The sequence below is a fragment of the Panicum virgatum genome, chromosome 5K, assembly GCF_016808335.1.
Source record: "Panicum virgatum strain AP13 chromosome 5K, P.virgatum_v5, whole genome shotgun sequence".
Taxonomy (NCBI): Eukaryota; Viridiplantae; Streptophyta; class Magnoliopsida; order Poales; family Poaceae; genus Panicum; species Panicum virgatum.
Genome location: NC_053140.1, coordinates 4,250,771 through 4,268,125, shown reverse-complemented (window position 1 = coordinate 4,268,125; position 17,355 = coordinate 4,250,771). Strand labels below are relative to the sequence as shown.

The following is a 17,355-nucleotide window of genomic DNA, read 5'->3' as shown; positions in this document are numbered from 1 at the left end:
TAGAGAGAATGGAGAGAGAGTCAATCCAAAGCTCAAAATATTTTCACGTTCATTTATTTTCTCCTCTCATTTATAGCAACTTCCGTAATTTCCAATCGCCTAAAAGTTTCTCCTCTCTCAATTTTCATGGCTACGTGACTTTTTATATGCTGATCTAATAATTGTTAAAAAATCGAATATAATATGATAGAAATCTAAAGAAATCATGGCTCCTCTCTCACTTTAGTTTGAGAGCGTAAAACAAAAGCGGCCAAACAACCTTTTTCTGTTAGAGATGTTTCCATTGATGGTACTGATGTAATACTCATTTTTAACTATATATATGTTTAAACTATTAAATCATCCTAAAGGTCTTATATTTTTAAGACAGATCTGGGATTAGCTCATCCCTACCCAAATCCCTATCTTACACCCTTTATCTTGTTTATCGTACCCAAATTAACCAGTTTTAACTTTTATGAATTTCTCCATATTTCCCCTTGTATGATGTAGTGCTTCAACTGATTTTTTTCGAGTTTTTTATTTTTTTAATACAATTTTTTACTATAATTACAGAATAATACTTCAGATATTATAAATTTCAAAAATAGGTCACGATAGTCTGCCTAGGAGACGAAAATTTCGTCCACCGGATGGACAAAAACAATTTTCGGCCAATCATTAGACGAAATTTGTATTTTTGTCCATGAAAATTGTAATTTATTATAATTTCCTATGATAAATTTATAATTTCATCTATCCAGTGGATGAAATCTCAATTTTCATCCACCGAGTAGATGAAATCCATCGATAAAATTTAGTTTGCTTTATTTTTTCAATTTAGTTTTTTTATGCTGTTTTGAACATTCATCGAAAAAATGCATTTTTGGCAAAACATTATCAACCTATTCAAATTCCAATTGGAAAACATGAACTTCATGTTCCTGAATGTAAAAATCATACAAAGTAACAAGTGCACTGTCAGAAAAAAACTATATGAAATGTCTTTCGTCTGCATGATCAATCAACGTATTGGTCGAGAAGTTTGTATGCAAAAATAATAACTGAACTGTGATGAATGTTCAAAATAGCATAAAATAGATCTAAATTGAAAAAAAATAAAGTAAACTAAATTTCTTGGAATGGCTAGACGAAATTGACGGATGAAAATTGAGATTTCGTCTGCTGCACAAATGATCATGACCTATTTTTGAAATTTATCAAATCTGAAGTATTATTCTGCAATTACCATAAACAATCGTATTAAAAAAATAAAAAATTCGAGTTTTTTCGAACTAGTATTAGTGGTCCAATCTCGAATTGACTTCTCATTTTTAAAATACCATTTTAATTTATTTGCATTTTTTTGAAAAAAATATTAGAGTTTATATATTACCTCAGTTTATATGCCCCAGGAAAGAGGGTGAGACAGAGAAGCTTCTCGATCTCGTGATTTCGCTCGTTTATTTTAGGCGAACTAGAAAACGAAACAAATTCCACTTCTGAGCCGTCCCTCCTCTTCGCCGTGCGGCCCGGCACTATGGCCACCGCCGTTTGGCCATAGGGTTCTCGTCGCCCGCGACAGCGATGTCGGCGCCGCCGGTGCGGACGCTCGCTGACCTCGATGGCGACGTGCTGGCCCACTGCGCCGGCTACCTCGGTGCCCGCGACGTCGCCAGCCTCGCCATGGCCTGCCGGCCCCTGCGCGCCGCCGCCTACGGCGACGCCGTCTGGTACCGCCTCTTCAGGTCGTTACTCTAACTCCAGGCTCGTATGGTTCCAGATTTGGAATTCGTCACGCGTTGGTACTATCTCGTTACGCGCTTGCCTTCACCTGGGGCAAAGTTTAGGCAGCAATCGGTATGCGGCGTGGTCAGGATTTGGAGATGGTGCAGGGTGGAAACTTGGGCAGCGATATTTTTACTTACCGGGCCGAAGCTATCGAGTTATGTCGTGGATGCGATTTAAGATGGGGATAATAAAAATTTGGGAAACATTTGCTTGCAGAGGAATTACGTGTGCTGATACTGGTTGGATTGGGACTAAATGTGCTTGGTCCTTTGGTTAATAAAGGGGTTTTCGAACATATATTGTTCTGGTGGGCGGCGGCAGCTGGGCATAGGAAGGCACAATCTTGGACGAGTAGTAGTTTGGGTTCTGGATGTTCATTAGTTGTAGCGGGAAAATCTTCTAATTCCATTTGCTTTTGTTTCGATTCAGAGACTGTGTTAACTTTTTCAGTTTTTCTTCAAAAAGAGACCGTGAAGTTCATCCTGGCCAAGCTTGTGATTTATTTCAGATTAGCATTATCTTCTTTGGGTAACTAAGTCGGAATTCTGTTTTGCCCAATCCGGCAAATTTTGCCACAAGGCATGATCTTTTCTCCTGGAAGCTAGAGAATTACTGTGGTCTCCAGCAAACATATACAATTTTGAGATGTTCAGCACAGGATCAGTTTTTCCGGTGTCTTTCAGCAATGACCTGCATTTTATTGCAAAATTCTAATGATGGGAAGAAATGCTATCTTCCATGTTTATAAACTAGGATGTTGAAGCTTCGAATAGCAGTGAGCAGCTTCAAATGGATTAAGTAATTCTGTCCATGGAGTTGATATGTTACTTTTAAAGTCTACACACATGAATCCATGATATTGTTTTTAATGTATACATGAAATTTGATAGTGACATATATTGATAAGGAAATCGCTGGGTGCATTACACCTAACAAATCAATCTATGCATACCTCTTTATACTTTTATACCTTGATTGTTTGTCTTGTTTGGTCTCATCTCTTGCCTACCCAAAAACTTGGTTGGGAATAAAAAGACTTTGTTGTTGTTGTAAAAAATGATATGTTCATCTTATAATCTAATTAATTTTTCTTTCATGTAATTGTTTAAACATTCAGGGATCAATGGCCATTTGAGGAAGTGCCATGTGGAGCTTTGGGGCTCAGAGAACTATACAAACGTAGGCACACTGAAGTATGTCAAATGAAATTTGATGATCCCTTATCAGCTATTTATCACTTAAATCCTGCGGAAGCTACACCCAGCCATCTAATGCTGGATAGGAACTCCATCTGGGTGTGTCAAGTGAGTACAAGTATTAATATCTATTATTCTTTTATTGAGGATGTCTATTCTTTCTCTTAAGCAGTTGGGATTTTTGTAGTATCAATACTTTTTTTTTCTTTCTCTTGAACACGCAGGAGAGCTCCATATCGTTGACATGTAGTTTTTTCTGTGCAGGGTCTAGTAGCCAAAAAACTCAGTGTAGATTGGCCAGACGCTGAAGTGGTGGAGACCCACAGAAATCATGGTGCAAGGATCACTTGTATGAGGTAACTGTAAAACAAATAACTTTTTCTATGGTTAGCTATCTGTTGAAAATTCAGGACAGTTTATGTAAAGCTGCATTTATTCTCACCTAAGTCTTGCGTTATCATACTATGCTTCATCTTGCGAAGATTAAGGGTTGCCAATTAACCCCTTGATTTTATTTCTAGTTTAATCCCAAAAATAATGATGGAGAGAGTAAAACTTCTATCTTTTACTGTCTTATACTTATGTTTATACTTGGGTCATTTTCCTGAATCATGATTCCCAAAAAATTTCCATCTTTCTGCGCTACAACAATGGTACTGTGCATGATGCATTGCCAGTGTGCTCCTTATGCCCACCTCTTTAACAACTCAAATAGCAGCACTTGAAATTTCTAAAGTATTCTTTGTTGACTGTGCAGGTTATTTTCACTGAGTGATACTCCACTGTTTCGAAATGATACACAAAAAAATGAAAAGGCATTAGTCACTTCAAGCACAGATAGAACAATCCGTCTCTGTTGGAAGGTACCTCATTTCAGCATTACCGTACCCTGTTGATGCTGCTGTCCTTGCCTACATCATGGTCATTTGCATATGAACATCTGCAATTTTTTACCTGCTTTGTGGGGATATCTCCAGAATGAAAGTATCACAACATAAAAACCCTCTTTGGTTAGAAACCTTGAAGTGCACCAGTGGTCCTGAAACTTGTTCTTTGGTGTCACTTGAGTCCCTAAACTTAAATTTGCATATTTAGCTCCCCTAACTTGTTAATTGTGTCAGTGTCACTCGAGGTCCCAGTATCAGTAATTAGCATATGCCTGCCTATGTGGTCATGGCTCTCTTCACCCTCCATGACCCATTTGGAGCTCTCGTCTGGACCACCGAGAGAGAATGGGGGAGGAAGATGTTAGGGGATGACATGGGTCCTCATGTAATTTTCTTTTAATTGTTTCAATGTGGGGGCGTGGGGCTCAACGATGATAGTATGAGTTGGAAAAATCAGGTTCCATGTAGATGCCAAATAGGCAGATCAGCACTGAATAGAGATGTTTGGACTTTGAATGAATTGAAAGTAAGTTCAGGGGCGAAGATATACATATTAATAGTTTAGGGACCTTTGGTGCATTTTTCTCGAAAACTTTATTAAATGGGATCAATTTGCATCTGTTCCACTCTTAGCATCTGATATGGGTTTCACCCCCTCTGATGAAAGTTTTGCCCATTGTAATGTGATATACAAATGTAGGCCTTCATGATTGGTTGATCGCGAGCTTTTCTATTTGATTTTACAAAAAGCCTTGTCCTTTGATATCAGTGCATAGCATACATGCCTTTTAGGCAGGTTTATCTTCATTGGACGCAGAAACTGATGTTATGAGTTGTTTTCAACATTTTTATATGTAGAGCCACTCTCGCTGTTACAAGGGCCATTTGGCACCTGTCACTGCTCTGGCTGATAAATTGCTTGTGGACGGTGAATCTAAAGTACTTGCAAGTGGAGGGGAGGACTGCACTGTTCGCCTATGGTCTATGAGTACGAGGGCAAAAAATCGCCCTCTAATAGCAACATTTCATGGCCATGAAAAGGCACTGTCATTTTTATCCGTTGCTCGGTATGTACTGTCAAAGTATCTTAACGCTGCTGTTCATATTATGCTGTTACCCCGACTTCCATATTCTGGCACCTGTGTCGCTCAAATAATGGTTTCATTTAATTCGATTCTCACTGTAGTTGCAGCCTATATTTCTCACTTTGCACAGCTTCATGTACCTGTTTTTTATAGAGGGGGGGGGGGGGGGGGGGGCACTACTCATGCTATGTTATGGCATCTTAAAATCATCATTAGAACAATTTCTTAGTTTAACCCCTTTTCCCGTCTATTTCTCTGCAGGCATAAGTCCTCCCTGTTGGTGAGCAGTTCCAAAGATTCAAAGGTAATGGAACATCTGTAACAAATATCTGGTAAACCACAATAAGAAAAAGTATACCGGAACCTTAATTTGTCTGCGAAAATCTCTTCTGCTCTTTACAAAGTCCTTTTGGTTAGGAATCATTTTACATTCTTTTCATGTTGATATATATTTCGTATCAGGTTAAAGTTTGGGACACAGTGGCTCCTTCCAGTGGTTCATCATCATGTGTAGGCAGTACTCACATCAACTCAAGCGGCCCACCAATTGCAATGAAGTGCCATGAATCCCTTTGCTACATGGCCACTGGATCTGAAGTGACAGCGATTGACTTGCGGACAATGAAGAAGGCTTCGGTTCTTGCACTCGATGACCACAGAATACTTTCTTGTGAGATGCTGCCATCTGAATGGTTAATATGTACCGGCACGAAAGACAAGTAATAATACAAAATCCTTGCAACCAATGCTCTTCTTTTTTCCTTCTAATTTGACCAAGGGCGTTAAACCTAAATTACTAATTGTTGTTTGTTGACCAGGGCTCTTCTGTGGGACATCCGTAAGGCTCAAGAACTCCCAAACACAGTGACGGAAATGCAATCTGACGGCCCAGTGACGTTGCTTCATTTGGACCCGTACAAGGTGGTGACGGGAGTGGCATCACACGGCCAGGTCCATGTCTGGGAAACGCAAACAGGCGAACTGTTGAACACATTAAGCTGTGGCGAGCCTGCAAGGTCCGGGGGGAGAATCACAGTGTCATCCATGGCTGTGGACGGGTGCAGGATGGTCATGGCGGGCAGCTCTCCGGAAGGCAGCGTGTTGCATTACCGGGACTTTCTGAGGTCTTCCGCCCCCGCACCTTCAGCTGGCGAGGAGGCTTCCAGGTTCTGGAGGCCCCGTCAATTCGGTGAAAACGACGATGATAGCGAGGACGAAGGCTATTATTAATTTAGTTAAGCTGCATCTCGCAGGAGCTTTCAGTTTTGCTACCAGCAGTTGTAAAGAGCAAAGACAGGAGAGAAATATTTGTAAAGGAGCGTGATTCTTCAAGTTTTTTTTTTTCGAGAATATGTAGGAGAGCTACGAATCATTCCATTAAGAAGAAAAGAAATGAGTTTTTTACAACGCGGGCTATAAGGGGCGCACGCACACCTCAACAAGCAAGAATAAGACTATACGACACTACAATACAAACAAGAGGCTCATGAAAAAGCAGCCTAGGCAGGAACAAAACTACTTGTTCTCAACTGGTGAGGCCAACCTACCCCGCAAGCTTTGCTTGCACCAGCTCGAATCCAATTGCTTCCCTCTTCGAGAATTCCTTGAACAAGCGAACTCAAGCTCTGCTGGGTGCCATTGAAGACCCTGGCGTTGTGCTCTTTCCAAATCATCCAAGACACTAGCATTACAGCAGTGTCTAGCCCCTTCTTATGTTCTTTCAACAGCCCTTGCCGCAGGAGGAGCCACCACTCCAAAAAGTTGAGGCCGGCAGGAGACGGCGAGTTTTGGATCCCAAGAACTGAGAGCAGGGTATGCCAAACCTGCCGGCTAAAGCTGCAGGTGCAGAGCAGATGGTCAGCCGTCTCCTCTTCTTGGTCGCACAGCCGGCACGTTGCATCGCTCGTCAGCCCACGATGGCGTCTCCTGTCCGAGGTCTAGATGCGCTGTCTGACTGCCAACCACATAAAGAATTTCACCTTCTATGGCGCCCAAGTTTTCCAAATCGGCTTTGCTCCCTCAAAGTGGATGGTGCCTTGGAAAAACGCTAGGTAAGCTGATCGGGCAGAATAAGCAGCATCTGTAGTCCACTTCCACCGGATGATGTCCTCGACCCCCACCCTCAGCTCAACTGCTTCAATGATTTGCTAGAGGATAAGGTACTCAGAAAGTGATTGAGCTGTGAGGGTCCCTGTAATGTCCTGAATCCAGCGTTTGTCGCTCAGCGCCTCCGCCACTGTCCTTGAGTTCCTGAACCTCGGTCTGACGAGGTTGCAAAGTTCAGGCGCGATCAGACAGGGTGAGTTCTGGCCGAGCCAATGATCTGACCAGAACAAAGTGAGGCAGCCATCTCCAAGTTCGATGTCAATAGAGGCATTGAACATTGCTTTTACCTCAGGATCATTACCGAAGTCAAGGCTCAAGTTTATTTTTATATATAATATATGTGTTCTCTACTTCTCTATGAGAAGATTAATAAGTTTATCTTGCCCCTGGCCTATGTAGTATATGTGCGTCAACTCAGGTGAGCATCTTTTTCAGCTGGGGCTGGTTGCCCGGCGTGCTTGCATCATGCGTGCAGGATGCTGCAGCAAGCTATACCAGAGGTTACATTACCATGGGCGCCGCGGGTGTTGATCATCATACCGCTTTGTTTGTGTTCGTTGCTTTGGAGATCGCAAGGATAATGTTTCAGGTATTGCGCTTCTGCCTTGCTGTTTGTTTATGCCTGCAACTCCAAAGCTTCATGGAACAATCAGAAAATTTCCACAGAAAATAAATTAAATAAAAATGCAAACACAATCAGTTTCAAAGTATTTTTTAAAATCAGCTCCAAAGTAAGTATGTTGTTGATACCCAGAAGGCCAGAAAGGCTCATCGTCACCTGCCTCTTTATCCAAAAGGAATCCTGTGCCCAACAGCACAAGGCAACAAAGGCTACGGCATATTTCTGCAGCGAGAGCACTCATGGTCGTCATGGGCACGTTGATCCTAGCTCCGCATTGTACATGACAAAATAGGCATGCAACAACAAATCAGAGAGGACCCAGACCCCTCGCAGGTTTTGCAGGGCTGTTTGGTCCGCAGCCCAGCCCACAGGAATGTCTGATGCGATGGTCTCTGGTTTGGTTCTTCTCCGGCGCGGTTTTTTTTATTTTTTTATTTTTATTTTTTACAAAAATATATTTTCGTTTTCCAAATTTACAGGAATATACCCCGGCCGCCCCGCTGCCAGGCGGCAGGAGTTTTTGTGCAAAAACTTTTACGAAAATATTTGCGCGTAGGTCCCTAGGGGCCGGTCGCCCGGCAGCGGGGCGGCCGGCCCCCAGGCCGCCCGGTTGCAGGGCGACCGGCTCTCCCATCCTTATATAAGAGTTGGCTGGTCCCCCACCCCTCATTTGCATCACTAAAATTCCAGAAACCAAGAAAAAAGAGGGAGAGAGGCGAAGCCCTGTCGGATTTTCGAGCCGGCGACTGCAGGTAACCAAAATTCTTCTACGCTTTACAAATAGATTATGTTGTAATTATTTTTGTTGAAACAATATATTAGCAATCATTTTAATTATTGTTAGGAGTGATTAGTAGTACATTTAGGTGCAGTTACTTGTAATGATTAGCGTTGATACAGTACATTTAGTGTTAGATTAAGTATTAGAAAGTACTAGAAAATTATTAGAGAAGTATTAGAAAGTCTTAAAAATTGGAAGATAATATTAAATTTTTTTAGAAAATGTTAGAAAATTGTAGAAAGTATTTTGTTGAAACAGTAGTTTAGCAATCAATTTAATTATTATTAGGAGTGATTAGTGGTACATTTAGGTGTAGTTACTGATAATGATTAGCGTTGATATAGTATATTAGCAATCTGATTGCTCACTTGTGATTGCCAGGGCTCAACACCATGACATCCTCAGGATCCATCTACATTCCATGGAGTAAGGTGACGGAAACAATCCCCCAAGGAGTCCAGGTGCCTATGTGTTTTTGCGGATCCTTGTGCAAACTAATGAAATCAAGGGTTTTGGGGGACGATTTTGGCAAGAGGTTCTTCATGTGCGAGAATTACGAGTACGACCCGCCCAAGCATTACGGCAAGGACCGAGCAAAGGTACTACAAAACACTATCAGAGTTTGTCACTTTCAGATCTAGTAATGATTTCTAACATGATTTGGGGGAAAGACTCCACCGCCTCTATGTGATTTCGTGCAGTGGTTAGACACCGAGCAATCTCAGCAGGATAAGGACCACGTGGAGCGTCAAGCAAGGTGGGCTGCACAAAGGTGGCAATGAATGCTATATGAATAACAGATGGAGGAGAAGCGCAAGAAAAACCAGAAAGAGATTCAGAAGAGGATTGCAGAAGTGGAACGCCAGAAGGCAGAGGAACGTGAAACTGATAGGGAGAGGAAGCGAGAGAGGGCCCGCCGTGCTAAGGAAGCAGTGTCTGAAGCTGTTAGGAAGGGAAAATATTCTCGGTGCACTCAGTAAAGCACCACCATGTAATCCCGGCATTTTACATTTCCTAAGGCATGTTAGGTTTACTCACAACACGAGGTTATCGTGTTGCACATGCCATGCTTTTCATTGTTCAAGTAGTACGAACGCTTTAGACCTCTGCTTTGTAATCGTAGCATTGTTTACAAAACTGTATTACAAATCGAAAATTTATGATTCGTAACTACCTTTCTATTTTCAGTACACTACATTCAGTGAGCAATCTAATTGAACCAACCTACACATTTAGAACTGCAACCAAGAAATCTTACTACACAAATATCTTCGTAATATTACATGCTACAATCTGGTGCAAATAAATATCTATACATAACGAAATGTAATTATCACATATAGGTAGGAATACATATCCATACATCTGGTTCAAATATATATGCACACATAACGAAATCTAGACGCGACAGGCTCCAAAATCCGGAAGCAATCCATCGGTGGGATTTCCAGAAGGCCCAACCTCAGCACCAGCATTATCTTCTTCATTTTATGGCACTTTTTGTAAGTGTGACCATCTGCTCCACACATGCTGCATCGTTTTTTCTTCTTTCCTGCCTCAGACTCATCCATTCCGTTACGGATACGAAGTGTCTGCCGTCGACCTACCCCTCTCCTAGCATCTGGATTGGGAATGTATATTGGAGAGATATTTGGTGTAGTGAATGATTCCAGACTGCCTATGCCATATATCTCATGGCCCCAAGTGTGCACAGCGATTTCTTTTCTGTAATATTCTGAAATAAAAACCCCAAGATCCAACTCAGATTCTGAACATGACGCAATGACATGGGAGCATGGTAAGTGAAGAAGCCGTGGCTTCTTGTATCTGCAAAAAACCTTTCCTTCCGGCGTTATCGAGCAATCCTGAACGGCCCTTTGTCTGCGGATACCCTGCCCTGCCATATCCTTGCATGAAACCTCAAACCTTTGATCCTTTGTGCCCATGGAGACCACTCTGTGATATTGAGCCTTTTCAATTTTTTCTTTCATGTAATTAGTGACCCTATTATAAAAAATCACTCCTGGATTATTAAGTAAGACAGCAGCTGCCTGGTACCGCTCTCTGAAGTACCTTGTGCATCCGTACATGATGAACTCAACTATGCCAACAAGAGGAAATCCACGAACATGACGCATTACCATATTGTAACACTCTGCGTGGTTGGTTGTCTCGATCCCATATCGACGACCACCAGTGTCGTATAGAATTGACCACTTCTCCTTAGGTGCATCCTTAATCCACTGTGTGAAAGGTCCGCCGCCGGAACGTCTCCGGCTGGAGGTTGATGCCTGTTCCTTTAGCAGCTCGGCGCACATGTTATCTAGCACCTGCCATAATGCATCAAACTTCCGCTGCTGATTCTGAGTGCACAACCTCTTGAACAAATTAATAAGTTCCTTATTCTTGAAGCGCTCATAAAAGTTTGCACCCATATGTCTTATGAACCACCTACTCACAACATCTGGCCATAGAGGAGATTGTCCTCGACTTCCTTCATGTAGTTGCCTTATTGCTGCTAGAAGACCTGTATGTCTGTCATTGATGAGGCAAACATCAGGCCTTCCAGCAACAACGTGAATCTTCACACGTTCAAGGAACCAGTACCAGCTCTCTGTGTTCTCATTCTCAACAAAAGCAAAGGCGATGGGAACCACCTGCTTGTTGCAATCAACTCCAATCGCTGTCAGTATTGTCCCCTTATATCTTCCTGTCAAGAATGTGCCGTCAATACATAGAACAGGAAGACAATACATAAATGCCCTCACACATACACCAAGGCAGAAGAAAGCACGAAGTAGAAATCCAGGTCCCCCACATAAACTCGGTACAATGTAGGTATCAGTCGCGCTTCCAGAATTTCTCTGTACAATTGCTGACAGCATGTGAGGCAGGTTATCATATGATGCCTCATATGTGCCGAATCTCATCTCAAACACTTTTTGTTTTGCCCTCCAAGTCTTTGCATAGCTGATTTTGTATTGAAAATGGTCGTCGATGTCCCTAATTATTAATTTTGGCTCATAATCAATTTTGTCCAGAATCACCCCATACATCTTCTTGGCCACGAAAGTGGATGTGATGTTACGGTGAGTTTGCGCAACAACAGTTAATCTACATGTATGTGGTGTAACAATTGAACACTCCCAGTGTGCCTTGTACTTTCCCTTGTAGGCATGTACTCGCCATGTACAATTGCCATTGACACACTTCACCTCATATTCTTTGCTGCTAGACTTCACAACTCTGAATACCTTCCTCAACGATATAGCCCAAAGCTTCACAGCATCTTTCACAGCTTCAATGCTAGGATACTTTGCCCCCTGCACAACCTCATTCTCTCTGTATTCGTACTCATTACTTCTAATATCCTGTATCACTGGATTTCCAAAACCCTTGTCTCGCCATTCACCTAGCAACGGGTAGTCCTCATCGTCTGATGAGTCCCCACATTCTTCCATCATTCGAGCCTCTTGGTCTTCATTCTGTACAGCTTCCACTATTCCAGGTATCTGCTCCCCCTCATCAGCTAAACCTTGCGGCTCAGGTTGAATGACAAGCACATTCTGATCTTCTTTTTCTCCTACCTGATCAGCTATATCTTGCGACTCAGGTTCTGTGATATGCATGTTCTGATCTTCATTTTCTTGTTCCACTGCTTGGTTCATATGAGATGATGTACTTGTTGACCCTTCACCGAAATGGGCTGCCATCTGGTGAATCTGAATTAGCATTGCAAGAGGCCACCCGCGGTCAAGAGCTGCTTGCATGTAAGTCCACCATTCTTCGGTATTTGCTATAAGCATCAACTCCCAGAAATCCCCTTCAGTTCCCCAATTCGTCACAGTCTGAACGGTTAGGAAATGAGTCTTTGGATTCATATTGAATATCTCGTGAAGCCATTTGCGTATGGAACCAAAACTCCTCTCTAAGGGTTTATCTATTCTGCACTCTCTTCGTTCAAAACTTGATAGATCTACTCCATACGCATCATGAGAAATATAGTAGTCAACATAATAAACTTGAAAACGAAGCTTGCTCGACATATTTAGACACACAATCATGATATTAAATTGATTGCTAATCTACTGTTTCAACAAAAATAATTACAACATAATCTATAAGCGTAGAAGAATTTTGGTTACCTGCAGTCGCCGGCTCGAAAATCCGGCAGGACTTCGCCTCTCTCCCTCCCTTCCTCTTTTTTTTTGGTTTCTGGAATTTTAGTAATGCAAATGAGGGGTGAGAGGATCAGCCAACCCTTATATAAGAGTGGGAGAGCCGGTTGCCCTGCAGCCGGGCGGCCTGGGGGGCCGGCCGCCCCGCTACCGGGCGACCGGCCCCAGGGACTTGCGTGCAAATATTTTCATAAAAATTTTGCACAAAAGCCCCTGCCGCCCCGCAGCGGGGCGACCAGGTCCCGGTCGCCCGGCAGCGGGGCGGCCGGGGTATATTCCTGTAAATTTCGAAAACGAAAATATATTTTTGTAAAAAATGAAAATAAAAAATAAAAAAAATAAAAAAATCGCCCTCTCCGATAGCTTATAAAACTTGAAACCCATTTTTCCTTGGTGTACACGGGACGGTGAAGGTGGGGTCACCGCTGGCAACACAATTGGACGATGACGAAAATGCAGAGAGAAATACTCAATTTTCTTCCGCTTTAGCGTATAGGAAGCAAAAGTATTTGCGATTAGGTTAACGAAGTCATATATTTGGAAGGTTTGTAAGAGGCCAAAGCATCATTACTGGCAGGCTCGGGCTGTTAAGCTCTTATTACCAACATATACTATGGCAAAATTTTCTATTTTATAATTTCGGAAAATTCCATGTTCTTATTTCTTATTATTTGGTGTAATGTAGTAGCAACGAATAGTCATTATTTCTTATTATTGTTTTCATGCATCCCAAGCGTGTGTGAAATAAAGAGGATTTTCATTGTCATATTCCAAATTTTCATTTTGGAGTTCACCTTGGGCAGTCTATTTTTTAAAACCACTTTGCATTCCATGGCACCACAAATAAATGATATGGTCCATTATCCATACCAAACACAAATATTATTCTAATAATTGTAAATAGCTAGTGGATATCAATTGAAATACTCTCCCCATCCACAAATATAAATACTCGTATTATTTTAAATATCCAAATTCAATGTATTCGTAATAAAAATTTGAAATAATTGATTGCAATTCAAAACGCCATTTATTTGTGGTGGGAGGAAAGATACAATGCGGAGCCGTGTAGCAAAAGTATTTCACAATGCCCCATGTCCCCAGGAGTCAGCCTCCATTCGACTATAAAAATCTTCGGTTACACCTAAATTTCCCCAGCCCACTCAAGAACTCCGAGCACTTTGGCGGCCGTTGTCCAAACTCCAAAACCCTTCGGCCCCTCGACCCCAGTTCTCCTCAAGCCCCTTCGCGTTCCCGAATCCCGCGAGGGTGTTGATGCGGGTGTAGGCCGCCGGCGGCCTCCCGGAGCTGGAGGGCAGCAGGTCGGCGTCGTGGGTCGGCGGCGGCAGCGACGGCCGCGGCGCGGCGCGGGGGCGGCGCCCCAAGCGATGGCCGCGCCCGTCGCCGCCGTGCAGCGGCTCTTCGAGGCGTGCCGCGAGGTCTTCAACGACGCTGGTCAAGGCGCAGTTCCACCACCGGCCGGCATCGAGAGGGTCAAGGCCGTTCTAGGTAATTGATTCTCAACGCCTGCTCACCTTGTGGTTCCAGAAATCGCACCTTTGTGCGCGCGTGGTTGTGGTCCTGCTGTGTGCGCTGTGTGCTATGCATGCGTTGTGTTCGACGTTATAGATCTGTGGCCATTTCGTTCATACAATCGTAGTTTATAGTTGGGCGTGGGGATGTAAGTAACCATTTGGATCCTGTGATACCTGAAATAGATTTGGCTGGTAAAGCTTAGAGTGCTTTTTGAGAATTACATTTTGGTTTTTTGGTGGAAATAAGGAAAACGATTGTTGAGCCACTGAGAAAAACTGAAATGATCTTTCTAGACTTATCTAGTATTCTAGTATACTGTATACGTGCAATTGGTTGAGGTGGATTCACTAACTTAGACCCGTTGGCTTCTTCTCAAGAACAAAATTATCTGCAAGTAAACCAGCAACCAACCAATGAAATAGCACATTGGCTACCATGCTGTGATGCAAATGTGCAATGTCGTTTTAGCGTGGTTTAGATGCAATGCAAGTAGCATGCTATTGGTGAGAACGAAATACTCAATGCCTGACTTGTGCCAGTTGCATGTTCCTGATGGAAATAAAGACTGGTGGGGCAAAAGATACCAGAAACCATGTGCTGCCCATGGTATACACACAAATATGATGCAGCTGCTGGTATTATCTCGCTTTGTGGGGCGGGATACAGTCAATATTACATCCATCTTGGAGCTGCACTAGGGTTCTCTTTTATTTCGTTTGGCCGCCAAAAGCTTGCCAGGTACCATGAATAGTTACTTAATGGCAACTTGCCAAGCTTGCTGAGCACGTTCCTCCTGATGGACGTACCATCCTTGAGGATATTTTATTTATTCCTCCTGATGGACGTACCGTGATGTTTGTGTTCATGTCAATGGTGCTCGTAGAGTCGTAGTGTTATGTTTACGTCCACATGCATGCCAATTGGTTCTTCGATTTCCTTTTTCAGGACACACCCTGAAGATAGCACATATCACTATATATTTGTTCTTGCTACTACCATACATGACAATGCAGGCTGCACCTTAATTTAATCCAGTTTACGAGATGATAAACCATTTCAATATTGGCTCCGTACTTGTAAACATGATATCCATAGGCCTTTTATGCCAATCAATCTTCAATCCTATCATGCAGCTAATATAGTTCTTGCATACGAGCTTTCTCTTCTTTGAGTTTACACTGAGTTCCAAAAGTGTAGGTTTATGATGAGTTTATCACATGTTCTTTTTTAGGTGAGTTTATCACATGTTTACAATGATGATTCATTATTTTCTACTCATGTTCTAGTTAAAGGGGTCTGCGACTGTAAGAGAGTTGCACTATCCAAGTTCAGCATATTCTCTGTTCTGCTGATATAGATTGTCGTTTGTGTCCTGCAGATAGTATTACAGCAGCAGATGTTGGCCTAACGCCCAACATGTCATATTTTCGACGTGTTGATCCCCATGGCACTCCTAAAATCACTTACTTGCACCTCTATAAGTGTGAGGCTTTCTCGGTATGCTTACTCATCACTGAAAATACCACAGAACTTGATTATTTAGCATATGCTGAAGCTGTCCCATTGGAGTTTTAAGGCATATATATGTGTCTGTACTTTTCCTACAGATCGGCATCTTTTGCTTGCCTTCAAGGGGTGTCATTCCTCTTCATAATCACCCTGGCATGACTGTGTTTAGCAAACTTTTATTTGGCACCATGCATGTGAAATCTTATGACTGGGCTGCTGCCCAACAAGATATACCTGGTATGATTAGTTCATTTTTCCTGAGCAGAACGTTCTCACACATAATTTAACAAATTACGTTTTGTTTTATCTCTCTCCTTTGATCATAGATGTTCAATTGCAAGGGCCACGTTTGGCAAAGGTGAAGTCTGATGGCATCTTGACTGCACCTCGCGAAACATCAGTACTGTATCCAGAAGATGGTGGTAACATGCATTGCTTTACCGCACAGAATGCTTGTGCAGTGCTTGATGTCCTTGGCCCTCCATACGATGATGGCAGTGGAAGGCACTGCCAGTACTACAATGTCTCTTCATCTGCAATTTCTGTTGGTAAGACCTCAGTTCATATGGTTGTACATTAGGTGTGTTGGAATATTGTTACTTTGTAAACCAACAATTTGGCTTGGCCTAGTATATTTATGTCTTCTGGTTCAACTTTCAATGCATATTCTTGATCCAAAATATGTTGTTAGAATTAAATTCTGGCACACAATAAATCAGGTATTGATATCCATATATATCCTATATACTGCCCATTCTATTAAATCTATGTATGTCTGTCCTTTGAAATCACGACTGCAGTCCCATAGAAAACTCTATTAGTTAAGCAAGTATCATGCCTTTATTTTTTTTGTAATTTAGGCTCCTACTCACTGAAAGTGCTAAAACTATACTGTGAATATTGTCCACTCACACCTTAAGTTTAATCTCCTGTACCATGTTCCCTGGTCATATTATACGTTGCAACCTGTAAGCATTCTAACAGAAAGATAAAATTATGCCAATTAACTTGAGAAGGTGCATTTCACAGGAGGCTCGATGTTATTGCCTGGAGGTGACAGATATGAATGGCTGGAAGAGAGTGAAACACCACAAGATTTTTATCTTGTTGGATCAACATATATGGGCCCAAGAATTTTGGACCAGTGAACTCCTATGCTTGTGAGGATGCCTTGGTTTCGTGGAGCACATGTGTTTTGGTGTAAATACATTGCTGAAATGAAGGTGACCAAATGGAAATCCGTACATAGAGAGCTGGGCCTTAAGGCTTCCGTTGATCATCATTGAATCGCAGTTCATCATTACTCCAATTGGAATTACTTAGTAATAAGCAATGAGAACAAGGAACGTGCTTGGCAGCTCAATAGGTTATGTAGCCCCTTGGTGTATACTTGTTCTTTCCCTCAGTTCTGTCTGTAGTGTCTATCAGATAGCATTAGTCCTACCCATTCTTGGGTTTACAAAAATGTTGCCTGATTGGCACAACCTTCTGCAGTGCTGGAAATTGTTGAATTATTGAATTAAAGCTGTGCTTTTCTTTCCTGAACTTATAACTTTTGATTTTGTGCATGCATACTCATTTTCCTTGCCAGAAGGAAGCAATGATAATTGTTGGTCTACCCACTATGCATGAAATGTGATATTTCAATTTTTTACATAGATTTTTTACTTATTTAGCTAAAGCTG

The 17,355-nt window shown here is 42.1% G+C and overlaps 2 protein-coding genes across 2 annotated transcripts; both read left to right on the top strand.

Moving 5' to 3' along the window:
• The first annotated feature begins 1,440 nt into the window (after positions 1-1,440).
• LOC120705757 (nuclear distribution protein nudF-like) lies at positions 1,441-6,290 on the top strand. Its single transcript, XM_039990262.1, has 8 exons — positions 1,441-1,727; positions 2,888-3,074; positions 3,231-3,322; positions 3,724-3,829; positions 4,712-4,920; positions 5,200-5,242; positions 5,401-5,657; positions 5,757-6,290. Exons 1-8 carry the CDS (start codon positions 1,567-1,569, stop codon positions 6,166-6,168), a joined length of 1,467 nt encoding a protein of 488 aa, XP_039846196.1. The 5' UTR covers positions 1,441-1,566; the 3' UTR covers positions 6,169-6,290.
• A 7,483-nt stretch (positions 6,291-13,773) lies between these two features.
• On the top strand, positions 13,774-17,242 carry LOC120705756 (plant cysteine oxidase 2-like; the record flags this gene model as incomplete). The annotated part of the gene is made up of 5 exons (XM_039990261.1): positions 13,774-14,134; positions 15,540-15,658; positions 15,769-15,907; positions 15,997-16,218; positions 16,700-17,242. Coding segments are annotated over 5 exons (960 nt in total), but the record flags the coding sequence as incomplete, so codon positions are not given.
• Between the last annotated feature and the right edge of the window lie 113 nt (positions 17,243-17,355).